The 27,122-nt window shown below is 35.4% G+C and overlaps 1 protein-coding gene and 1 pseudogene across 2 annotated transcripts in view; one reads left to right on the top strand and one right to left on the bottom strand.

Moving 5' to 3' along the window:
- Positions 1-384: 384 nt before the first annotated feature.
- On the bottom strand, positions 385-799 carry LOC131826756 (large ribosomal subunit protein eL39-like; annotated as a pseudogene).
- Positions 800-1,205: 406 nt separating this feature from the next.
- The window catches only part of MCMDC2 (minichromosome maintenance domain containing 2), a 34,876-nt gene continuing 8,959 nt past the window's right edge, over positions 1,206-27,122 (top strand). Inside the window, exons 1-13 of one of the 2 annotated variants that reach the window (XM_059166306.1) lie at positions 1,206-1,299; positions 3,796-3,986; positions 4,081-4,211; positions 4,280-4,339; positions 6,152-6,347; positions 7,186-7,308; positions 7,424-7,528; positions 10,471-10,596; positions 12,263-12,500; positions 16,348-16,553; positions 19,029-19,195; positions 19,900-20,079; positions 23,501-23,643. In XM_059166306.1, coding sequence (XP_059022289.1) covers positions 3,893-3,986; positions 4,081-4,211; positions 4,280-4,339; positions 6,152-6,347; positions 7,186-7,308; positions 7,424-7,528; positions 10,471-10,596; positions 12,263-12,500; positions 16,348-16,553; positions 19,029-19,195; positions 19,900-20,079; positions 23,501-23,643 — 1,769 coding nt within the window. In that variant the 5' untranslated portion in view covers positions 1,206-1,299; positions 3,796-3,892. The remainder of the gene's footprint in view (positions 1,300-3,795; positions 3,987-4,080; positions 4,212-4,279; positions 4,340-6,151; positions 6,348-7,185; positions 7,309-7,423; positions 7,529-10,470; positions 10,597-12,262; positions 12,501-16,347; positions 16,554-19,028; positions 19,196-19,899; positions 20,080-23,500; positions 23,644-27,122) is intronic. The other variant, XM_059166307.1, reaches the window with a different exon arrangement.

The raw sequence follows: 27,122 nt of genomic DNA, 5'->3' as shown, positions 1-27,122 counted from the left end.
ATATTTATAAAGAGATCCAACAGACACTGTTTGGGTATAATTTTAGCAATGGTAAACACTTAAAAGGTGACTGTTGTATATATTTTACCACAGTTTAAAAATAAGTAATCTACTTTCTGTACAGATTTGCCTGTTCTAGGCATTTCCTATGAATCATACAATATTTGGTCTTTTGTGTCTGGCTTCTTTGACTTTTCATAGGGTTTTCAAGGCTCATCCATGTCGAAGCATATATTAGTACCCCATTCCTTTTTAAGGCCAAATAACATTCCATTGTAGGGTTATACCACATTTTATTTTTCCACTTATCAGTTGGTTCCGCTTTTTGGCTATGAACATTCATGTATAAGTTTTTGTGTGAACATATGGTTTTTTGTTTGTTTGTTTGTTTGTTTGTTTCTTTTTCTTTTTAAGCCGGAAGGTCTCGCATTTATTACTGAACCAACCTACTGGTGCAGAGGCATAGTAACAGAAAAATCATTTCCCTGATAAAACCTATCTATTGGCCAGATAGGAAGGATGTCTACAGAGTGATAGGATAGAACACAGGATCTTCACGTAGCTTAAGTATGTGGTGCCAATTAGGTGTGTCTTCTCATGATGTGTGATGCCTTATACACCCAGCTCCGTTCTTCTCCAGTGCCTACCCTTGGAAGTTGTACCTGATATTATTACCAGTTTTCATCCGAATCCACTGGGGAACGGGACGATTCTGCTTTTGTTTCTTGGCCAAGAATCGCCTCATTCTGAAAGTCTTGTGAGAAAACACGGCCAGACACTGCCAGACCAATTTGAACATATGTTTTAAATCCGCTCATTATATATGTATAATAGATAATGTGTGGCACGGACTTGCTGGCACGGATCATAAAGTAACTCCACCTTTGAAGTAGTCCAAAATGTTTTCCAGCTTGATTACACCATTTTGCCTTCCCAGCGGGAGAGTTTTCAAATAAAATAAAAACAAAAACCAAGGAGACACTTTGCCTGTGAAAACAACAAAAAACAAAGATTTGTTTCTATTCTTGTCCCTCTTCTTTGCCTTACAGTGAAGGTGCAACGTTGATTTAATTAAAGAGGTCGGAGGAAGAGTCTGGGTACCCACCCTGATGAGGGGTGGGGCAGGGTCCCGGCAGCCAGCGCGCCACCAACGGTTGCAAGGTGTGCGCATGCGTGCGATTCGGCTTGGGTGTTGGTTTGAGGGGAACGCTCGCTTGGCAGGCTTCGGTGCGTCTGGGTTCCTGGTCGCAGAGGCTGTGGTTGGCTCGGTGGAAGAGGTTCTAGATCCGAGGGTGTGAGGTCAGATTCGCTTTTATCCACTTTGTTTGTGAGGTGTTTTTCTGCGACAGGGTGAGAAGACGCGACTCGCGCCTGTTCCAAGTGAACCAACACACTTGAATTCTTTAGAGTATGGGAACACTTGTAGAATTTTATCCCTGTTCTCTTATTTAATGCCTTTCCACAGGCTTCCATGTCGTGTCTCCCCTTTCCCTTTCTCAAAAGTGAATATACTCCCCAAGACCTCTGTTTTACACCCGTACTCTGGAGCTTTATCTCTCGCCGCTTTTCCTTTCCTTTCCTTTTCTTTCTCTCTCTTTTCTTTCTTTTTCTCTCTCTCTTTCTTTCTTTATTTCTCTCTCTCTGCTGGACTCCAAGAGCCCATCGGGGTTACGGTCTCACAAGTGAACTTTTACATGATTTTCCTACGCTTCTCCGGAGTTCCATACTTCCATTAGAGCGTCATTATCCACACACCCCCATCCTGAACACATTTACAGTCTGGTCACCATGTCCAGCATGAAAACGTTAAAAATCTAGAATCCGTCGGCTCTCCTTCATTTCATTCCAGCTGTGCAGGGAACCTGACATGGGGCTGGATTCCAGAATGCTGGGATCATGATGTGAGCCCAACCAAGGCAGACATTTAACCGACTGAGCCACCCAGGTGTCCCCCTTGTTAAAACCTCTGATGGCTTTTCTTTGCCTATCTATATAATCATCATGGACTTCAAACACATTAATAATCTGATTGAGACTCACCCATTTAATTACCAATAGCCTCCCTTCATTCAGCCCCAGAAAACTTATATTCAAATGAAGCACAGATGTCCTGAACACAAAATACGCTTTAAGATCATTGTACTATGACCACTGAGAAACTCTGAAATTTCCCTCCTGTGCAATAGCAAAAAGAACAGTCTCAGTTAACTTTTATTTGGAAAGTAGCCTGAATATGAAGTAGTAAGCACATGGATTCAATAGTGTAGGTCTGAAAATTGGGGTAACAAGGGGTTACCCTATCTTTGGAAAAATCCTCCTGTCTTTTCATCTCTTCCAGTTAGTGAAGTCTTTATCAAATATCACCTTTAAAGTAGAATTTATTGCTTTTTCTCTTGACCCATTGTATTAAGTCAGAATATCCTAAAACAATAGAAAATATTATGACCCAACACAAGGATGATGTCATTTTGTGAACTATTTAATATATCCTGTTCCTTTTGTGCACCTTAGTACATTAATATTTTTTAATATTTTATTTATTTATTTGACAGAGAGGTCACAAGTAGGCAGAGAGGCAGGCAGAGAGAGAGGCAGGAAGCGGGCTCCCTGCTGAGCAGAGAGCCTCATGTGGGGCTCAATCCCAGGACCCTGAGATCATGACCTGAGCTGAATGCAGAGGCTTTAACCCACAGAGCCACCCAGGCACCCCAGTACACTAATATTTTTATAGCAAGTAAATTGTAAGTTTTTTACGTATTTCTCATCCCTCACTGTACTCTTTGTGAACAATAGAAATCATATTTTATTTATCTTTGTATCCCCATTGTCTAGGAGTCATATCCAAGGAATAGTAAATGTCCAATAAATATTTGATAATGAATAAATGTGATGGTTATCATTTCTGAGTTCTCTAAATTGGTAGATCCTTGAAGGCAAGATCCGATTTTAATCATTTCATCCTTAACACCTAATACAATTATTGATATATATTGTTTCCAATTACTGTTGGCTGTCTTTAAATGAAGAATTTTTTATAAAAGATTTTATGTATTTGTTTGTCAGGGGGCAGGGGGCACAAGTAGGCAGAGCAGTAGATAGAGGGAGACGGGAGAACAGGTTTCCCCCTGAACAGGGAGCCTGATGTGGCACTCAATCTCAGGATCCTGAGATCATGACTCGAGCTGAAGGCAGATGCTTAACTGACTGAGCCACCCAGACGTCCCTTTAAATGACTTTTGCATATTCTGTTCTCATTATCAGGGTTTAATGTTTTGTGCTGGTCACTAATAAAAGATTTAAATCCAGAAGAGGCCTTATCATCTAATACAACCCCTTTGTTTTCTACAGATGAAGATAACTGAGCCAAGAGAGGTTAAGTGATTCCCCCACAGCAACTAGGAAAAGCTGTATCTAAAACTAAGTTTTCAGATTTTTTAGGCCAACTACATTTTACTTTGAATTTTTGAAACAACTTTTACCACTTTAATTTTTTAAGCAACCCTGCAAGGGGACCTCATGATGTAATATTATTTCAACAAGCATTTTTTGGAAACACCCACTCTGTAAAGAGACAGTTGAAGCTCCTCTTCTTAGATATGCAATCTTGTGGAGAATTTGCTGACCTCCTATTGATAAAAAACGTTATTTGGAAAAAAAAAAGTTTGTTTCCTTTTGGGTAGGAATTTAAGTTGGAAATTTTACTTCATTTCATTTCACTCTCAATTTTAAGTTGAACAGTTTGTAAAGTTTTATTAGAGATTGTGAAGTGTAAATTCTAATTTATTTTATTTCCAGGTATTCTCATCTTTTTTGTGTGTTTCATCATCTGTAGTCTTTACCAGCAACTGTGGTTTAACCAATGTAATACAGAAGAATCATTAACTAGGAGAAAATGTCAAATCTGAAAATGAAAGAGGCAGCCCTTATCTACCTTGACAGAAGTGGAGGCCTCCAAAAGTTTATAGATGACTGCAAATACTACAACGGTATGTTCAGCAAAGGTGACTTTATATTTTAGAAACTTTAAAATAAATTCCTACATGTTATTGTTCTCATTTTTATATTTGTGTATTTTTACAGATTCAAAACAAAGTTATGCTGTCTATCGATTTAATATTTTAGTAAATCCCTCTGATATTGTTGAATTGGATGCTGAACTTGGAAATCATATTTTACACAAGCCTTTAAAAGCTGCTCAAGTTTTTCAATCAGTAAGTTAAAGAAAAATAATTTCATGCCACATGGAATTTTTGGTAACTTTGTTTGTTTGAAATCACAGGTCTGTTTTACTGCTGTTAAGACTCTGTCATTAATTGGACAATTACAGACTGAAACTCAAGTAAGTTTTATTTAAATTTAACAAGAAAACTAGGGTAAAAAGCTTTGAAGATTACTTGTAAATAAATATTTTTGTATTCATATTTTTATTTAAAAAGATACTACATTTTTTCAGAGTTCAATAGAATATCTTAAATACACATCTTTACTTCCTGTATTATCATTTATAACAGTGAACATTATTATATTAAAACATTCTAAACTTACCCCAAAATAAAGAGAATATGTATCATTCAGATCTAATAGTTTACAATATTTTGCCATTACCTGCATTTTTTACCAAAATATTTTAAGACAAATCCCAGACATCTTAATGTCACTACTACATCCTTTAGTAGCAACCTCTAAAAGCTGTGGACATTTTTCTTAAACAACCACAATGCCATTATGACCCTTTACAAAATAACAATTTTTGGTATCCTTTAATTTCCAATCCATATTTAAATGTACCTATTTGGGTTCTCAAGAGTATTTCACAATTGATTTGTTCAAATCAGGATCAAAACAAGGTCTATATATTATAATTGGTTATTGTATCTCATTAAATCTCTTTTAATCTAGAGCAGTTTCCTCCCTCTTTCTTTTTTATACCACTGAGTTTTTGAAGAAACTAGTTAATTGTCCTGTACAATGTTTGGATTTGTCTGATTATGTTCTTATGGTATTTAACTTATTCTTCCATATGCCATATTTCTGGGAAATAGAATTGGCTCTAAAAACTTGCTTAAATTCAGATTCAACTCATTTTGACAAGAATACATCATACTTATTGTCATGTATTTCATACTGCACTGCATTAGGAGAAATAAACTGTTTTTCACTTTTAGTAACCGCACAATTGATCAGTGAGCTCTGGTAATGCCAGTCTGACCTCTTCAATATACACCCTCCCATCAACTTTCACCTAATAGTTTTTGCAGCCACTGATGACCATTATGTAGAATCCATTATTTCATTAGAAGTTGTAAAATTGTGATTTTTCTAATTTCAGCAACCTTTTGAATTTATTAGCTGAAATTGTTCTATAACAGGAGTTTTCTCTCATCAACTATTTTGTTACCCTAAAATACAGTTTGTATCTGAAGGGCAGAGTAAATGATTGATTCTTTCCATTTATAAATTTTCATAGAATAATGAACTGAACTCTGAGAGCCTCCAATGATGACCAATACTTTTTTTGGTTTCATTTATCCTTTTTTTTTTTTTTTTTTTTTTTTTTTTGAGGAACTCATGAGTTTAAAAATATATACAATATATTTCAATGAATCTTTGTCATTCTTTTTGATGTATGTTATTGTGCTTTTGATCCATTGGGAGTCCCATAAGGTTTTTGTTTATTTCGTTTTGACACATCCCATGTTTTAGTTTTTTGTAGCTACCTTGATTTCTGGCACAAAGTGGTGCAACAGGTCTGTATTTTCCTTCCCAGACCTGTAGTCAGCCATTTCCCTTAAGCAGCCTTGGTTTTTTTTGGTGAGAAATAATATTTAAGAAATCACAATCTGGGTACTAGAAGGGTTCATTGCTATTGGATCCTCATTGTTTTATAGGTCTTTTCAGTGGATATAGCCAGGAAATTGCACTTTTAAGGAAAAATTCTTAGTTCATTATAATATTTGCAATTAAAATGTAAGATTTAGGGGTTTGCATCTTTAATTTTATATTTAAATCTTTTGTCTTATGCTTAAATTTTGATTCCTGATAACACTAACAAATTATTTACCTGATTTACTCCACAAATATACTTACTATAGTGTAATGCAAGTCCAAATGAATCTGTAATTTTTTAATACCATTTTTACATTTCTATTAGATTAATATAGTGCTGAAGTTAACACATTTACCTCCTCTGCGAAGTTATATTCTTGATCTTTGTGAGTTTCCACTTGATTATGCATCTCAAAGATTTTATATGATGCAAGGAATTGTGATTGCAATGACAACTGTAACCAAGTATACACAAGGTGCAAGATTTCTTTGTTCAGATGAAGCATGTCCTCTTTCAAAAGGTAGATATAAAACTGTAAAACAATTTATTGTTTAATCCTAAATCATGTTTACCATTAGTTTTATGAAACATGGAGTAGAAAGAATGGAATAAAACTTGATGTTTCATGTATACAAGTTTACTTTGCATAATCCTCAGGTGCATTCTTTTCTTTCCCTTCTCTCTCCCGCAATATAAGAGGTGCTCTTGGATTTTTGAAGTGCTTCTTCTCATACACTGTTCCATGACTGTTCATGCTGTTTCCTCTCCCTGTAATGTCCTCTCTCAAACCTTTGGCTTATCTTCAGTTCAGTACTTCTCAGGATATCTTTCCATTCATCTCTACTTCTCATTGGGTTGGATGTCATGCCTCCTTTCTTCTCTCTGAACCCTCTAAATGAATACCATATATTGAAATTATCTGTTTCTTATTGCTGCCTTTTGAAACTGTGTTTAAGGATCTATATCAAGAGTGCTTTGGGGCTCCTGGGTGGCTCAGTCATTAAGCGTCTGCCTTCGACTCAGGTCATGATCCCAGGGTCCTGGGATTGAGAGCAGCACCACATCGGGCTCCCTGCTCAGAGGGGAGCCTGCTTCTCCCTCCTCCACTCCCTCTACTTGTATTCCCTTTCTTGCTGTGTCTCTATCAAATAAATAAATAAAATATTAAAAAAAAAAACAAAAAGAGTGCCTTAGCATAGTGTCTGGCAAGAAATAGCCATGCAATAAATGTTAATTGACTGCTCTGAACCTACATGCAAAAGTGAATTAATTATACCTTGAATTAGAATAATTTTAAAGGATTGAAAATGGGTAGCTAAATCCAAAAGCAAATTTAGCTTACCTCTGTTTTCTTTTAGGATTTCAGTATATAAGAGTGCATGTGCCTGGTGCTACAGAATCTGCAACAGTAAGAAATGACTTTTTGTGTAATCTATGTTCATCTTCACTTCAAGAAGACAGAAAATTTAGAGTACTTGGTGGTAAAAATGCATTCATATTTTGTAATTACAAATTTTAAAATAGTATTTAATATCTTAATATGGAAATTAGATTGTATATTCAAATAACTAATTATTTTTTGCTATTTGCCTTAAGATAAACAGATAGTTGAAATAATCACAGCAAAGGCACTTCATGCTTTTCGAGGATATTCTAAGAACCAGCCATTTAGGTTTCAGTCTCTTACAATTTTTCTAAGAGGTAAGTAAGTTTTGCGTGAACTAAAAACAAATAGCTGTAAAATATATAAAATATGTAATTGACTTGTTTATAGTTATATAGTATAAATGGTACTTCTATAGCTTAAGAATCATAGGTCTTATTTTGAGTGTCTTAAAGAGTCATATTTAGCTAATGTATCAGTTATTCATTGAGTCATACATCATTCACTTAAAAAAAATATTAGTGCCTGCTATGTCCCAAGCACTGTGCTAAGTTTCAGGGACAAAATTATTTATGGCAATGTTCTCCCATCATTTTATGTTGTGTCTTATGTAAACATTGGAGTTATTTTATTTATTTTTTAAAGATTTATTTATTTATTGAAAGAGAGAGAGAGTTTGTGAGCAGGGGGAGGGGCAGAGGGGAAGCAGACTCCCCACTGAGCGAGGAGATTGATACAGAGCTCAGTGTCCCCCACAGGGAGATCAGGACCTGAGCAGAAACCAAGAGTTTCGACCACTTAACTTATTGAGCCACTCAGGCACCTATGGGATTATTTTATAATGTAAACTTCATGAAGATAAGGACTTAGTGTTTTTACTGCACATAGTAAAACCTCAATAAATATTTGCTTAAAATATGAATGAGCTGTGACATATGATTAACTGTTGAGAACTGCATGAGTGCAGGCAGAGTCTGCCATGGAGGAAATCATTATTGGTATTAATTACCCAGAGAAGGGTGAGTCTTCATTGAAAAGCCAGAACTGTGAAAATGAGGGTGGGGCTCAGGCTCTTTTCTTGGGCTGAAATTGGAGGAATTAAACTGTTCAGAAGGAGATAACTTGGATGTCAACCATGTATAGGAAACTCAAGATTTAGGGAAACAGAAATTCAAACAAGAACTCTTTCTACTGTCGCCTCACAAGGATGAAGCAGGCATGTAAGCAGAGATGATAATAGGTCATTTTTAAAAAAGATTTTATTTATTTATTTGACAGAGATCACAAGTAGGCACAGAGGCAGGCAGAGAGAGAGAGGTGGAAGCAGGCTCCCCACTGAGCAGAGAGTCCGATGCAGGGCTGAATCCCAGGACCCTGAGATCATGACCTGAGGCGCAGGCAGAGGCTCAAGCCACTGAGCCACCCAGGTGCCCCGATAATAGGTAATTTTTATATAGCAGTTACTGTGTGCCAGTCACTTTTACATATATTAACTCATTTAGGCGCAACTGCATCAAGTAAGTTCTATTGTTATCTCAATTTTACAATTTGGAAACTGAGGCACAGAGAAGTAATTTGTCCAAAGTCACATAGCTAGTATGTAGCACAGCCATCATTCAAATTCAGGCATTCCAGCCTCAAAGTCTATGTTTTTAATTACTTAATTCTATTATATACTACATACAAACCCGATAATATAGAAAGATAAGTGGCTATCCAACTTTTATTTTTGGTAGAAAACCCTTTCTTCAAATAAACTTATATAGAACCTAAATGAATTTTAAAGATTAAATTAATTTAAAAAACAGGCCTTTGGGGATTGACGTTAGAAGAAATAACCAGACTTCCCAGCCTCCTTACCTTTTTTTGACCTTTCCTTGACCTTGAGATACATTTGCCAAACTCTGTAATTCAAGGAACAGTTGAAAAACAATTTGCTTTTATTTTTTCCTCATAATTCATTCTGTATCCTTCAGTTAATTGTTTTTGTTAGTTTGTTTGATCAGCTGACTGGTTTGTAGTTTTTATTTTCTCAATTCTTGTGCCTGATTCTTCCCTTCCAGTCTACAGGGTATACCATAAGCTCTGTGGAGCAAAAAAAAAAAAAAAAAGGAGGGGCGCCTGGGACTCAGTCAGTTAAGTGTCTGCCATCAACTCAGGTCATGATCCCAGGGTCTGGGATGGAGTTCTGCATCAAGCTCCTTGCTCAGTGGGGACCTTGCTTCTTCCTCTGGCTGCTGTTTCCCCTGCTTGTGCACACTCTCTCTCTCTGACAAATAAATGAAATCTTTAAAAAAAAAAAAAAAAAAGCCAGAGAAAGAGAAGGAAAAAAATGATTAAGATCACCTTTTGATCTTCTTCATGAAGAATGCTAATCCTGTCCCTCCTTTTAAGCCTTTCTTTCATAGTTTTACAACCAGCCAGCTTCTAACTGTGTAATGGAGGATCAAGATTTTTAGTGTATGTTTGTAAAATAAATTTTGGGGGGTGCCTGGGTGGATTAGTTGATTAAGCTTCCAACTCTTGATTTTAGCTTAGGTCTTAATCTTGGAGTCGTGAGGCTCAAGCCCCTCATTGGGCTCCATGCTGGGCATGGAGACCACTGAAAACAATCAATCAATCAACCAACCAATTTTGAATTTGTACAAAAGCATTGCCTAGTCTGTAGATGTGAGAAGGGAAACCTAGTGTACTGCAAGAAGGTAGATTTTGGAGATTGCCAGATCTAGATGTGAATTTCAGTTCTGCTATATACTGTGTAGCCTTGTACAATTTGCTTAACTTTCAGTTTCTTCATATACAAAGCAGGAATAGCAATATCTAACAGTTTTCAATTAGATAATAAATGTAAAAATACCTGCCTATATTATAGGTAGTGACAATACCTTTTTAAATTATTTTCTTCTCAAATTATTATTTATAGGTCATTTTTTATTAATGTTTTTTATCATTTAATGCAAAGACATTTCATTTTAAATAGGTTGATCCTTGTTTTTCCTTTAATTGTCTTAGAGGAGACTGTCTTGTTGCTTCTTAAAATTAATTCATCATCACCTATAAATATCAAAATTTACCAGCAATGAAATTGCCTTAATTTACATTATCGGTGTTACTCTATATAGAGATTACACACAAAAGTAAATGATTTACAACTAACTTAAGTACTAAATTCTTACTACCTTTAGGTATTGGAACCATACAAACATGTACAAGTTTCATTTAGTGAATACTTATTTTCTTTTGTGTTTAATCATCTTAGATGAATCAGTGAGTAAAATGAATATAGGAAATGAGTATAAAATTATTGGAATTCCAACCTGTGTAAAAACTTCACAAACTGCTGTTTGTATAGAGGCAAATAGTATCATTTCTTGCAACCCAAAAGGTAAGGAAATTGTTAGTATCATATATTAACAAATATTTAAATTTAAGTCCATGTGTTCAGGAAATAAGTACTTGCTCAGGAAATAAGTATTGCTGGGCACCCTTCTAAGAACTAGGTGTGTAGTTATAGTCAGGATAATCAAGGTTCCTACTCTTAAATCATATGGGAGACAGTCAGTAAACCTATAAACTAATCAACAAGACAATTTCAGATAATAAATGCTATGAAAGAAATAAAATGTGATAACGTAGAACCTTGCCCACAAGAAGGACTCCTTTTTTTGCCTAAACTTTATTTTGATTTTTTCATAATTAACAATGAGAAAATTATGTCCAAATGCCAAGAGTTAGACATTCATGAAAAGATTTTTCTACCCAACCTTTTATTTTCTAACTAAAGCAATGTTAAGCAACTTGTGGTCTGAGAAAAAACCCAATACAATAGCATCCTTTTCCTCATCTGAGCTAAACCAATCAAGAATAAGATAATAGAGAAAGGCAGATGGGGGCCAAAATATACCTTTGTTACTGATAATTTCCTTTAACAACTCAAACATAAATAGGCTTGAAGTAAAAGTAGAGAGCAGACCTAGTCTTAACTTGCCACACAAATAATTAAAGTACGAAAGATTAGTTAAATCTTGGATAAAGTTAGATTTTTTTTAATCACTAGATAACCATCTGCAATAATAGAGGACCGAGTTAAATTTAAATGCAAGTGGATTCTAGATACCTCTGCTTGTTTTGAAGAGAAAAGCTTCTTAAAAGAATAAAAGTATTGAAGAAAAGAAGCACAAATGGACAATAGATATTTTAATGATATTTGACATAATTTTTGCTGTGAAATGTTTCCTGACTTACTGATTTGGTAGCAGAACATGACTTATATGTAGGTGAAAAAGTGTGCTTTCTCATGCTGCTCTACAGAATTAGGCAGATTTAACTACCCAAATGTGGCAGGAGCTACACTAAAGTAGGTCTCCCTTTGTCCATTGGCTTGGATGAATAGAAAAAACCATTACTCTGTGATGGCAGCCCTTAAGAGGAAGGAGAAAATGACTGAGTTATGCGTGCACAGCTATTCCTCCTAATGATCAGCTGCAATAAATCATTTTTTTTTTTTAGGAGCCAGATAGAGTAAGGAAATAGGGAAGATCTAGAATGTCACAGTATAGTTCAGTACAGTGCTTTCTAAGTAGTAGAGAGTAAATCTTCCTTTTTAATAGCACCATTCAAATAATTCTCATTCTGCTGTTTAGCCCTCACTAAAGGTGGTTATTATTTTAAACATAGAAATATAGAAGCAAACACTGTAATACAGGAGCCCCCCGATCTGGCTTTGTTCATCTAGGCCTTAAAAGGAAAAGAATGAGGGATTTGCTTGCCCCCATCACAGCCAGTCTATGTGGACACATGGAGTAACTGCTTCCTTTTATTATATTCCCTGGAATAAAATTGAGAGACCAAAGTGACCTCTAATCATAGTTTAATATAATTTATATTATATATATATATATATAATAATTTAACATCATAAGAATTTGAGTATGGTTTTACTAGAAGAACTATAATTTGATAATATTTTTGATAAATGGAATTAGAGATCTATAATGTCATTTTCTTGTTTTAAAACCCTTTTTAATATATGTGTTAATATTTACTTCCAGTTCCCTCAGGAATTAGCGACAATTTCAGGTATCTTCTCTCTTTGACTTCCAGCTCATGCTGGAAGTTTACAGCAATACTTGCCAATATCTTTGCATCACAAATTGTTCCTCCTGGGACTTACAATTTACTCAAGCTCTGTTTGCTGATGAGTCTAGTACAGACAAGTGACCGTAATAAGGAACTGAAAGATTGCCTGGATATTTTAATTATAACAAGTGATACTCTGCTTGTAGACAGGTAAAATATGTGATACGAATGTTTTCAAAGTATACATTGGTCACGGATTTGCATAAATCCTTTCCATGAGCATTATTACAAAACAAATATTTAGAATTCAACTGGGCACTATAAATATTTAAATAAACTTTTATTAATGAATTTCAAAACTTTAAAAACAGGAATTGATAAATTGGATATTTGCTTTCAATATTTTGAGAATCTAACCACGCAGAATTTCACCAGTTTCCTCACTCAGACCTTTACAAATACATCCTTCACAGGCTTCCTTTTCCCTCATTCCCTATTTCAGTGTTCTATTTTTTATTTGCTTTCATTTTAAAATAATCTTCCCCCGAAGAGCCAACAAGCCAATAGGCCATTGTCTTATTTTTCTCCAAGATTCCATTAAATAATACTGATGCACTGTATACAAATAAGTCTGTGAAAAGTGCCAAAATTATTGTTTTGGGACTATCACCCTAACTTTAGAATAAACTTCTATTCAGCATTTTGGGGCTCTCCACTAGGAAGTACCATTTTTAAAATCACTTAAATGCTCAAAAGCTAGGGATAAACTTCTTATATTAATACCTTGGATGCATTTGTAAAGCAAAAACAAATTCATAGAATGAATTTAAAATTTAAAAAATGCAAATTTAGCTTAATTGGACAGATGATGTTTTGCTAAACTTAAATTAAAATTAAATTGCAATGTAAATGTGGTACTAACTGCTACAGATTGTACCAATTTAATCTTCCACTGATGAGCATGGGAGTATTTGTTTCCTCACAATCTCACCAACACTAGGTATTATCAAACTTTTAAATTTAGCCATCTGAATGGGTGGAAAATGGTATTTTATTTTAATTTGCACTTTTTTAATTGGAAGTAAGTTTTAGCATCAGTCTAAACACTTCTATATTTTTCTATGAACCTCTTTTGTCCTCTTTTCTATTAAGTTGTTTATTCCTAAATGATTTGTGGTATCTCTTGTAAATTAAGGCCTTTGTCTCTTTTCCTGTTTGTCATTAACCTCTGGCTTTTCCTGTGGTATTTGGGGTGGTATGAGAGATTTGGGGGGGTTGTTTCATTTTTTAGTTAAAATTTATATATAGTGAATTAATCAGATCTTAAGTATATACCGTAATAAGTTTTGACAAGTGCATACATTGTGATAGCTGGCACCAAAATAAGATATAGAACATTTCCATTACCTCAGAAAGTCCTTTAACTTAGTTCCTATTTCCACAGGTGATTTCTGTCACTGTAGGTTAATTTTCCTGTTCTTGAACTTCATAAAAATAGAATCATACAATGCATACAAAGCATATTCTTTTGGGCCTAGTCTCTTTTACTCTACATGTTTTTGAGATTGACCCAGTTGTGTTTGTTAGTAGTTCATTGTTTTTACTGATGGGTAGTATTCCATTATATGAATGTACCAAAATTTGTTTATCTATTCTCCTAATGATGAACATTGATTGGGTTTTGCATGTTTTGACTGTTATAAATGAAGCCACTGTAAACATTCCTATACAGGTCTTTTTGTGGACATGTGTTTTCATTATCTTGAATAAATACCTAGGAGTAAAATTGCTATGTCATTAGGTAGATATATATTTAACTTTATAAGAAACTGTCAAACTGTTTTCCAAAGTGGTTATACCATTTTATATTCTTACTAACAATGTAAGATTCCAGTTGTTTCTGTCATCACCAACATCTGTTGTTGTCAGTCTTTCTCAATTTAGCCATTCTGGTGCATGTGAAATGGTATCACATTATGGTTGTAATTTGCATTTTCCTGATGACTGCTGATCTGAGCTCTTTCATATGTGTTTATTGGCTGTTCATATATCTTCTTTTATGAAGTGTCTTTTCAAGTCCTTTACCCACTTTTAAGAGGGGTTGTTCTAGATATACGTCCTTTGTCACATATATGTAGCATGAAATTTTTCTTTCAGTCTAAAGCTAGTATTTTTTTTCTTAAAAATGTCTTTGATGAGCAGACTATTGTGTTTTGATGAAATTCAATTTATTGAGTTTATTTAAGTTTAGTGTTTTCTGGGTTCTGTTTAAGAAATCTTTACCTATGGGCACCTGGGTGGCTCAGTGGGTTAAGCCTTTGCCTTTGGCTCAGGTCATGATCTCAGGGTCCTGGGATCAAGCCCCACATTGGATTCTGTGCTCAGCATGGAGCCTGTTTCCCCCCACCCTCTCTCTGCCTGCCTCTCTGCCTACTTGTGATCTCTGTCTGTCAAATAAATAAAATTTCTGAAAAAAAAGAAAGAAATCTTTACCTACTCTAAGGTCATGGAGATGTTCTTTTATATTTTCTCTTAGAAGCATTACAGTTCTAGTTTTTACATTAGATCTGTTACCCATCATATGTTAATTTTTGTATATGTTGTGAAGTAGGAGTCAAAGTTAATGTTTTTTCCTATGCATTTATACAGTTTTTCCTTACCATTTGTTGAAAAGACTTTCCTTTCCTCATTGAATTGTTTTGACACCATTGTTGAGAATGAATTGAACTGGGTATAAACTAGATATAAAATTGATCTGAGCAGATATCTGTTTGGAGCCCATCACAGGGCTTGAGCCCGTGAACCTGAGATTAAGACCAGAGCCAAGATCAAGAGTCGGATGCTTAACCAACTGACCCACCCAAGCGCTCCACTTGGGAGAATTTTAGAAGAAATATTTATGACTTTGGTTCACCCCTAAAATGGTTTGGGGTGGGGCTTGACATTGGAATTTTAAAAATATCCCCAGGTGATTTTAATGTGAGGTCAGTTTGAAAACCACTGCTTTATAGGCTTGCATAAGTTTCTTTCTAAATCTCATTCCCCCATTTTAAAATCTTTTTTTTTTTTTTTTTTAAGATTTTATTTATTTATTTGACAGAGAGATCACAAGTCGGCGGAGAGTCAGGCAGAGAGAGAGAGAGAGAAGCAGGCTCCCGCTGAGCAAAGAGCCCGATGCGGGGCTCGATCCCAAGACACTGAGATCATGACCTGAGCCGAAGGCAGCGGCTCAATCCACTGAGCCACCCAGGCGCCCTCATTCCCCCATTTTATATATCTTCAAACTAACATCCAAATTCCTTAGAAGGCATATATACTAGAAATTTTACAGCATCTACCTATCCTTATTTAAAGAATACTACTTCATCCTCTTTTGCACTGGATGTCTGTGTCAGCTCATCATAGTTGATTGCACCAGCAAGCTGTGATTTCTGTGGGAAGGTTTTGGAAGTTAAGATAATCATAATCTTTTCTTAGAATTTAAATTTAAGAAATGAAGAGGCTAAGGAAATTGGCAAAGAGGTTAGAAAACAGATGTATCAAGAGTTACACAATACATAGGCATCAGGAATAATCATTATGGGCTACTGTCAAGCCTAAATGTGAAAATTCTGAATAAACAAAAGAAAGCAATCCATAAGAGGAAGGCAAGTTCAAATGACATCTCTCTGTAGCTTTCTCTGACTGCCTTCTGGGAAGAAATAATAATCTTCTATGGATATTCTCATGAAAACATTGTGTTTTAGTTTTTTGTTTATGTCTTTCTAGGCTGTGAACTTTCCAAGTTAAAGAGCATGTCTCATATATATTTTTATCCCTAGAAAAGGTGCTCATTAAGGGTATCTGCCTGGCTCAGTCAGTACAGCATGCAGCTCTTGATCTTGGGGTTTTGAGTCTGAGCCCCATGTTTGGTGTACAGATTACTTAAAAATAAAATCTAAAAAAAATGTTCATAAAGCACTGACTCAAACTAAATTTAATTGCATAGCTGTTATACATTATCACTTCTGAAAATAAAACCTTGAATAATAATAATGAGTAATTTATTTTTTCCTAGGCTTTTGAATTTTAGTATAAACCTTGTGCCCCGTGGTATACGTCATCTCGTCTCTACTGAAATTTTTCCTACTCTATCCAGGAATAAGTATGGAACTGGAGCAGTTAGCATTCAGGCTGGCAGTGCTTTGCTAGCTAAAGGTGGTATTTGTTTTATAGGAGACTTGGCTTCACACAAAAAGGATAAACTAGAACAGCTTCAATCAGGTAAATAATATTTTTTTCTAATTAATTTTTACCTGTTTAACTTATAGTTTTACCAGTGTCAAGGAGATACTTAACTGTTAAGATTATATTGTACACATTTTAGGAATTGAGAAATTATATTAAATGACATTTCTCATTTTACCTTTATAAATAAAAAGAGAGGAATTTAATATGCAAATATACTGTTTTAGCTTTTGCTCTCAGTTATGCTAATATGTGAGTTTGTATTGGCCCAGATTTCTTTTCTTGTATTATTGTTTTAGCTAGGACTTCTACTCTGATGCCGAAAAACAGTGGTGAAAAGAGGCCTCCTTGTCTTGTTCCTCATCTTAGTAGGAGAGTTTTGAGTTTGTCACCATTAAATATGATGTTAGCTGTAGGTTTTTTTGTAGATGTTCCTTTCCAAGTTGAAGGAGTTCCCCTCCATGGTGAAGTACACATAACATAAAATTTATGGTTTTAACCATTTTTAAATATACAATTCAGTGTCATTAAGCACATTCACAGTGTTATATATAATCCTTACCAGCTTCCATTTCTAGAACTTTTCATAATTCCTAACAGAAATTCTGTATCCAGTGACACCTGGGTGATACAAGTTGGTTAAGTGGCTGCCTTCAGCTCAGGTCATGATCCCAGGGTCCTGGGATCAAGTCCTGCATCTGGCTCCTTGCTCAGCGGGAAGCCTGCTTCTTCCTCTTCCTGCTGCTCCCTCTGCTTGTGCTCTCTGTCTCTCAACCTCTCTCTGACAAATAAATAAAATCTTAAAAAAAAAAAAAAAGAAAGAAAGAAACTCTGTACGTTATACAATAACACCCTGTTATTCCCTACCTCCAGCCCCTGGTAGCCTCCATTCTACTTTCTGTTTGCATGAATTTGTCCATTCGAGAATCTCTCTTCTTATTGTTGAATAAGATTCCATTTTATATATATATATACACCACTTTAAAAAAAAAATTCATTTGTTTGTTGAGGAGCACTTAGGTTGTATCTGTCTTTCAGCTATTGTGAATAATGTTGCTCTGAACATTGGAGTCCAGGTATCTGTTTGAGTCCCTACTTTCAACTCTTGGGTGTATACCTAGAGGTGGAATTGCTGGATCATAAGTTAATTCTATGTTTAACCTAATGAGGACCTGCCAAACTGTTTTCCACAGTGGGCTATGCAACTTTACATTCCCACTAGTAAAGGATGAAGATTCTAATTTCTCCACATCAGTCCTGTTACATTTCATAACTAATAAAATACTTTTAAAGGAAAAAGCTTTATATATTATTATACTTAACAGCAGCTTTTCCCTTGTGTTTGATTAAGGAGCCCGGATTTTTAGACTACACTGGGCCTACATACTAAGTAGCTGGCCTTGGCTACTGGAATAGCAAAAACTAAAAAAATTAAAAAGATTGACAACAAATTTCAGAACAAGGATTTGGAAAAATGGGAATTCCTATATATTGTTGATGAGAATATGACATAGTACAACCATTTTGAAAACTGCTCTGGCAGTTTCTGTAGAGTTAAAAATACTATTTACCTTATGACCCAAAAGAAAGATAAATTTAAACAGAAGACTCTGTTATCATGAATGAGGAGAAGACTAATTTGAGAACTGTTTGGAAGATAGAATCTTAGGAATTGGATTGAATCCATAGATTGAATGATTACAAGGGGTGAAAGAAGAATAGAAAGGAGATTATGTTGCTTCTACATTTTTTTAAAAATTTTATTTATTTATTTGACAGAGAGAAATCACAAGTAGATGGAGAGGCAGGCAGAGAGAGAGAGAGAGAGAAGCAGGCTCCCTGCTGAGCAGAGAGTCCGATGCGGGATTCAATCCCAGGACCCCGAGATCATGACCTGAGCCGAAGGCAGCGGCTTAACCCACTGAGCCACCCAGGCACCCCTTGCTTCTACATTTTTAATTTGGGTTTTAAGTAGTTGGATGGTGATATCTCTAATTGTGAGTAATCCACACAAAGTCATTTGAGGAAGAGAATGATGAATTTGGTTTTCAACATGTTGGATTTGAGATGTATTTTCCCCAAGTCATTGTAGTTCATATTTTCTCTCAGTCTTATGCTCTTTCACTCTTACATACAAGTCTTGCTTTATTTTTTTCCACATAAAAGAACATTGCTTAATTTTAGAACCCCCTTGTAAGCATGACCTATATGACCAATCTCTCAACGCTCTACCTATTTCACCCAGATACTGACCATAATTATAGCTACATGGCTTACACTGTTGTTCTCATCAAGTCATGGGACACATAAACATGCAAATATTTTTTTGTCTTATTCTTTTTATGGCAGATCCTCTAATTTAACTATATCTTACAAAACAACCGAATTTACTTGTGTCTTTACTGTCCAACATTTAGAGTATAAAATTCTATATAATAATATTTGTTATTATTTGTAGATATATAGGCCTAAATGAGCTAAATAATAAATGGGTAATGTCTTTTGACTTAGTTGTGGAAAGCAGAAACATCACAGTATATATCCCAGGAAAGAAGTTTGGGGATGGTGTTAATCAACAAATGACATTTCCAGTTCAGTGCAGTTTTTGGTCTTTTGTTGATATGGATTCATCTTCAAGGAAAAATATGCAGAAAACAAACACTCTAATTGGTCAGATGGTAAGGTATATGTATATTTTATTTTTAGAATGTTCAGGGAATTTAACTAGATTTTAATCTCAATTTTTTGTTGTTCTTAATGTTTTGTTATTAACCCATGTCTATCTTTAATCAGGTAGTAGAACTATATAATGATATGATTGTTTGAAAATTTTCATTTTTTTAGTCATGCAAAGCAGGTGTCTGTTTACTAGAAATTATTATTTGAATAGGCACCAGAGTAGGCTTTAATGAATCATGTGTAAGAAAATAATAAAGAGCATTCAAAAACTTGGTTATATTAAGGGTGCCTGAGTGGTTCAGTTGGTTAAGAGACTGCCTTTGGCTCAGGTCATGGTCCCAAAGTCATAGGATGGAGTCCTGCATAGGGCTCCCAGCTCCACAGGGAGTCTGCTTCTCCCTCTGACCTTCTCCCCTCTCATGCTTTCTCTCACTCTCTCTCTCTCTCTCTCTCTCAAATAAGTAAATAAAATCTTTAAAAAAAACTTGGTCATATTAAGTTCCCATGCTACTCAGGAATCACTTTAAATAACAATAATAACAAATACTAAAATTAAAAAATAGCTACATAGTTAATATAATAAGATATAAATATGCTAATAATTTAAATAATTATAAACAGTATTTAATTTATAATTATTTCTAAAGTGTTTGTGGAAATGCCAGAGTTTAATGTTTGTCTTTTAAATTTTCATTTGGTGTAGGATTGCAGTTTGATTCCAACTAATCTCCTAGAGGCATTTGGATTATTGATTAAGTGCAATGAATCATCACCTTGCTCTCCACTTCTTTCTACTGTGCAACATACTTTAAAGAAAGCCATTGATCCTGAAGGGCAACTTTATGTGGCTTCTAAGAAGTTCACAACTGAAGATTTTGAAAAGGTACAAGTAGAAGAAATGAGTACCAAGCATACTTGTGCTAATGTTTCTCAATTGAAATAGAACTCAAATGAGCAGTTTTATTTAGATTTCTTTTATTCTAAGTCCCTTTCAGCTTTTAAATACTTTAAGGCATTGTATAGAAAATATTTAGGACTATAATTAAATAAAAAACTATTTAAGGATAATAAATATTAAAATGTTGAGTTAATTGTTTGTACCACTGTCCAAATAGCTTTTAAAAATCTTAATTAAAAAATCTTAATAAAAAATCTTTCTATGGAAAATTATGATGAGAGGCTATATAGGTATATAGTTATTTTCATTTTACAGACTGTTCAAAGGGATTTACTTTATACAAATGCCTTTAGAGTTATGACTTTAGAGAATACCTGTCATAACTCACTAACCCATTTCAGTGTCCTGCCATGAAAACATGTGCAGCATGTTCAGAGAACCTGAGAGTAGATGATGTAAGTTAGCAATGATTTTTATAGCTATTAAAGGAACACAAGTATTTACAAGTGACGCTCTTTTAATATTAACTATTCAGAATTCTAGTCACTGTAGAGTTAAAGTACCTGGATAAGATAGATAAAGGGCAGGGAATACTGGGAGTGGGAATCAGTGAGTCATTAGAATTTTTTTTTCTTACCTGCCTTCCTTGTAGGCAGATTGCATGGGTAAAAAGAAAACAGAGGTGGTCTTAAAACTGAATTATGAGCATTGTTTATTCACATAGCTTAAAACAGAAAAATAATATTTATGATACATTAGGTATTTTTGTTTGTTTTATTTATTTACTTATATTTGGGAGAGGGGCAGAGGGGGAGAGAGAACCTTTTTTCTTTTTTAAGATTTTATTTATTTATTTGACAGAGAGAAAGAGAAAGCACAAGTAGGGGGAACAGCAGGCAGAAGTAGAGGGAGAAGCAGGGTCCCTACCGAGCAGAGCACCTGATGTGGGGCTTGATTCCAGGACCCTGAGATCAGGACCCTGAGCCAAAGGCAGATACTTAACTGACTGCACCACCCAGGTGCCCCAAGACAGAATCCTAAACAGGCTCCATGACCAACACAAAGCCCAACATGGGATGGGGCTCCATCTGACAGCCCTGAGGTCATGACTTGAACCAAAACCAAGAGTCGGATGCTCAACAGACTGAGCCACCCAGGTACCCCTGTTTGTTTTAATATATAAGAAGAAGGTAGTTAGTCTCTAGGAATTTGTGTGCTAAATATATAGACATACTAATGACCAGAGAAATTTTTGCCCTGTTTTTCTCTGAAAAACAAACAAAAAAGCCCTTGGGCTTTTTAATTAAGTCTTTACTGAATACTTTATACATACGAGCCTACTTCTGTTCTTTTATATTCTCACAGAAAAATAAATCTTTAAATAGTTTGTCATTTAAATGAGATAAAAACAAGATACAAGAAACCATTAGGAGACAGTTTAAGTGCTAAACTGGGTGGTGCTAACTCTAAGTACTCTAAGTATTTTAGGAATTCAGGAAGGAAGATGTCAAGTAGAATGCAAGAGTTGGGAAGACTCAAGGAAGTGAGACTTTAATTGATCCTTAAGAAAAAGTAAGAGTTAGATGACAGGAAGGATGGACATTCTAAACAGGAATGAAAGAAGGAGCAAAGACAAAAGTAGAAATGAATATACCTGGAAAACTATGAGAAGACTTAGTTGACTGGAACAAAAATTAGAGTCATTGGGATTAGGATTTGGCAAATTACAATAAGCCATAAAGCTCAGGCAAAAAAAAAAATTATAGTTGATTCATCAGACTGTAGAGAACAGTTGGACTTTACTAAGCCCGTGAAAGAGCAAAAATGATTTCTCCAAAAGATAAATCTGTCCATTATACGAAACAGATTGGGTAGAGTGTGTCACAGACTGAGCTCTCCAGGAGGCTGACTGAGATGAGTTTAGAGTGTCATTGTTTACTCAGGAGTGCTCTTCTAGCTCTTCTATTAATACCTGTGGAAGGGAGGAGGAAGCAGGATTGGGCAGAGAAAGGAGTCAAGCTGTGACGCAGGCCCAAAGATAATCCTACACTGAGCTCTGGAGGTAAAGAGAGCCACCAGGGATTGCTTTGCTTTGGACAGAAATAGACTTTTTTGGTAGCACTTGTCCCACTTCTACTCAGTCATTTGATAGAGGGCTGTCCTGAGGCATTCCCTAAAGAGGCTGACACCTGGAGGCCAATGCTGACAGTACTCCCAGGAGCTGGGAGCAAATCCTTTCCTGAAGGGAGAGACAGCTGGCACATTTCTGTGACTCCATGGGGTTCTGAAAGCTAGAGAGGGCTACTGATATTATTAATAATATTATTATCCAGTTCTGAAGGTCTAGAGGAAACTGTGAAGTATAAGGAGAATAAAGAAGACAGAACATAGGGGCGCCTGGGTGGCTCAGTGGGTTAAAGCCTCTGCCTTCAGCTCAGGTCATGATCTCAGGGTCCTGGGATTGAGCCCTGCATCGAGCTCTCTGCTCGGCAGGGAGCCTGCTTCCTCCTCTCTCTGCCTTCCTCTCTGCCTACTTCTGATCTGTCTCTGTCAAAGGAATAAGTAAAAAATTAAAAAAAAAAAAAAGAAGAAGAAGACAGAACATATCAATACAGGACATATCTAGATCCTTTAAAAAGTTTTATTTAAAATATAATATTATGGTTAATAGTAACCTTAATATGATTAAATTTTCCTTTTGATTCTGCATTGAAAAAGCAGAAAACAAACAGGATGGTGAAAAGTTTGAAAATGATGTCACAGATTAAGGACTTAAGGGACTGGAATCCTCAGGAAAAAAAAGGCACAAAGCTCAGAGAAGACAGTGGTAATCGTTATGTTGAAGGCTTGTTCGGTCCTGGAAAGTCCACCTTCATAGTGGTTAACACAGTGCCTCCCACATTAGTAGTGTTCAGCTGGAGGGAGGGCAGGTAGCTCTAGGGCCGTGAGAGAAAGGGTTTTGTTTTTTTTTTTTTAAGATTTTATTTATTTGTCAGAGAGAGAGAGGGAAAGAGAGCGAGCACAAGGGAAAATATTTGTCAAAGAATTAAAGCTATTCAAAGGGAAATGAGCTACTGGGGGAAGCCTCTCCCACTGAAAGGATCTAAGTGAGCCTTTTATTCCACTGGAAGCAAAGACCTGATCCTCATTGAAATACATTGCACAGAACATTTCTGCGCTAAGAGGGAGAAAGAGATTATTCTGGCTAAACTTTAACAGTATTTACAAGACTATTTGTAAGACTATGATTTTAAATGCTCATTGACTTTGGGGATGGCCCCAGATATTTAACCAACTTTGATGTAAATAAAATATACAAACTTTGGATATTTGTAATATAGATTTTATAATAAAGTTTGGAAATTTCTTTTTTCTTAAGTTTGAATTTTTCACACTTTTAATTTAGCTGCTGGCTTTTGCAAAGAATTTGAATGTAGAATTCAGTTTGGAGGCAGAAAGAATGATTCATGGCTATTATCTAGCAAGTCGAAGGATCAGAACAGATTCTATAAGTGGATCAAAACTGTCAGCATCTGCATTAAAATACTTGTAGGTATTCAATCTAAAATTTTAAAACCAGTATTGACTTTTAAATGGCATGTTTAATTAACTTATTTATGTTTTACTTCTTTCTTTCTTTGATTGTAGTTGTTTGGTTTATAATTTACCTTATTTCAAAAGATTTTAAGGTGATATAACAATTCCTTTTGTTATATGGTTACATCATTTGAATGCACATTACTTATTTTCATGAAAGTATTTTTTTATTGGAATCTCTGTATGAACTGGGTTTAAGTAAAGTACACTGATTTCAAATGCAAATTATTGTTTTTTAAAATGTGGCTTTTTTATGCTCAGGTACTTTTTAGTTGAGCCTAGAAAAAATTCTTTTTCTTTTTATTTTTTAACGATTTTATTTATTTATTTATTTGACAGAGAGAGTGAGGGAGCACAAGTAAGCAGAGTGGCAGGCAGAGAGAGAGGGAGAAGCAGGCTCTCCGCTGAGCAGGAAGCCCAGTGCGGGGCTCCGTCCCAGGACCCTGGAATCATGACCTTAGCCAAAAGCAGCTGCTTAACCAACTGAGCCACCCAGGCACTCTGAAAAAATTTGTTTTAAGTACACTGCTCCCTGTACTTTTAAATACTTTAGAAGACTCATCTATTATTGTTCTTAGAGAAGTTATTTTATATTATTTTATTTTTTAAAGATTTTATTTATTTATTTGATAGAGATCACAAGAAGGCAGGGAGGCAGGCAGAGAGGAGGAAGCAGGTTACCTGCTGAGCAGAGAGCCACGCCCGATGAGCCTATGAGCCAAAGGCAGAGACTTTAACCCAGGGAGCCACACAGGCGCCCCAGGAAGTCATTTTAAAAAACTAATTTTTATAAAAGTAAAGTATGGACACAGTAAAAGAAAAGTCCTAAATAATGAGTACGGTGTCCAGCTAACTCTACCCATTGCTGTCCCAATCTCTAGAGGGAGAATCACTGTTAACAGTTTTTTCTGTTCTTCCAAAAATTATCCGTTCAAATACTAGCAGGTACAAACATATGTAATTTAAATATATGCTGTATATTAAATACATACTTTATTTGAATATGTTACATATTTTTAGATGAATATATTACTTAAACATATTATATGTATAGATGGCTCCTGACTTAGGATGGTTTTATGATTTTTCAACTTCATAGTTGTGTAAGTGGTGTGAAATGTACACATTCAATAGAAATCATACTTTGCATTTAGAATTTCTTCCTTTTTCCCAGCTAGCAATATGCAGTAGGATACTCTCTCCTACTAGGCAGCGACAGTTGGGCTGCAGTTCTTAGTCAGCTACGAGATTAAAAGGGTAAACAAATGGTACACAGACAACCATTCTATATCCTTACAGCCACTCTGTGGTTCACTTTCAGTGCACTATTCAGTAAATTATGTGAGATAGTCAACATTTCGTTATAAAATTGGCTTTGTTTAGATGATTTTACCCAACTGTAGGCTAATATAAGTGTTTTCAGAATGTCTAGGGTAAGCGATGTATTAAATGCATATTTAACTTATGATATTTTCAGTTTACAGTGGGTTTATTAGGATGTAAATCCATTATAAGTTGAGAAAAATCTAAATATAAATATCTATCTATATGAATAGATATGTAAATATCTATCTCTATATTCATATAGCTCTGTATGAGTACAGAGATAGATATTTTCCTTTTGCCCAAATGGAATCATGAATGATTTACATATTGTATTATAGTACTATCAGAACATAAGGAATTAGGGGTGCCTGGGTGGCTCAGTGGGTTAAGCCGCTGCCTTTGGCTCGGGTCGTGATCTCAGGGTCCTGGGATCGAGTCCCGCATCGGGCTCTCTGCTCAACGGAGAGCCTGCTTCCTCCTCTCTCTCTCTCTCTCTGCCTGCCTCTGCCTACTTGTGATCTCTCTCTGTCAAATAAATAAAATAAATAAATAAATAAATAAAATCTTTAAAAAAAAAAAAAGAACATAAGGAATTACATTATTCTTACTGTGTTCCAGTGTGGCTGTACCATAATTGAAACGGTCCCCTTTTGATAAACCATTATGTCATTTGCTAAAAATTAATGTGTAATTTCAAACAAATCATGAAGTAGGACCAGGAGTAGAATAATCCATTAAATAAATAAATAAATATCTTGTTATAACTGCAATATAAAGTAAGTGAAAGACTGGCAGGAAATGTCAGAATTAGGTCTACAAGAGATAAATATGTTTAATTAACTTTCCTAGCTGTATATTTATCTTCATAGAGCTGAAAAAATTCCTGAAAATAAAAGAAGGTAGACATCAGCTTTTCATGTTTTAAAATGGTGAATGGAATTTTGTAATGTTTGCCATTTTCTGAAGGAATATTTAAAATACTCAAATCAGAGGTGCCTTGCTGGCTTAGTTGGTGAACAATGCAACTCTTGATCTTGGGGTCATGAGTTCAAGCCCCACATTGGGCATGGAGCTTACCTAAAAAAATTATTTTTACTTTAATTAATTAATTAATTTAAAGGGGTTCCTTTTTAAAAGATTTTATTTATTCACTTGAGAGACAGAGGGAGCACAAGCAGGGGGACAGAAAGAGAGAGAGGGAGAAACAGGCTCTCTGCTGAGCTGGGTGGGAGTCTGACATGGGGCTTGATCGCAGGACCTAAAGATTATGACCTGAGCCAAAGGCATACGCCTAAGCATCTGAGCCACTCAGGCACCTCCAAAAATTTTTTTCTTAAATAACAAAATAAAATACTCACATCAGTACTTAAATACTCGAAATCTTGAAAATCCTATTGTCTCATTTTTTTCCTCTGTAGCAAAAAAATATTTCTTTAAACTCATATAGCCTCAGTTTACATTTGACTATATTGGTACAAAAATAAAGCAGAGTTAAATTTAATGTAATAACTCCACTTCTTCCCATTGTAGAAATAAACACTAGAGGTGGAGATGGGGTTTATGAAATAGCAAAGTAAATGAACTCAGAAGAGTCATAAACTTTAAATTTTTCTCCTGCTTCTTTAAACAGGTACCTAATAACACCATCCTTGCTTTTCTGGAGTAGAGCTTAATAGTACTCTCTTCTCTTTCCCTGAAGGGTCTTATACATATTCTGTTGTGGTCAACATTTTTAGGAGGAGCTTAGGTGAGGACATCAGGAACATGATAGTCAGATTTGAAAATAAACAACTCTGGAGAGATCTCCATAGACTCAAATGATGATCTTGGTCTAACCAAGTATGAATGGATAAGAAAAGGTTGATGTCTTTTTTCTTTTTTTTTTTAACTTTATTTGACAGAGATCACAAGTAGGCAGAGGGGCAGGCGGGGGGGGGGGGCGGGAAACAGGCTCCCTGCTGAGCAGAGAATCCGATGCGGGGCTCGATTCCAGGACCCTGAGATCATGACCTGAGCTAAAGGCAGAGGCTTAATCCACTGAGCCACCCAGGCGCCCCATAGTTGATGTCTTAATATGAAAAAGACTTGAGATTTCATTCTTTTTA

The sequence above is a fragment of the Mustela lutreola genome, chromosome 3 (genome assembly GCF_030435805.1).
Source record: "Mustela lutreola isolate mMusLut2 chromosome 3, mMusLut2.pri, whole genome shotgun sequence".
NCBI classification, from domain to species: domain Eukaryota; kingdom Metazoa; phylum Chordata; class Mammalia; order Carnivora; family Mustelidae; genus Mustela; species Mustela lutreola.
Note: the sequence above shows the minus strand (reverse complement) of the source record. Positions and strands in the feature narration are given on the sequence as shown.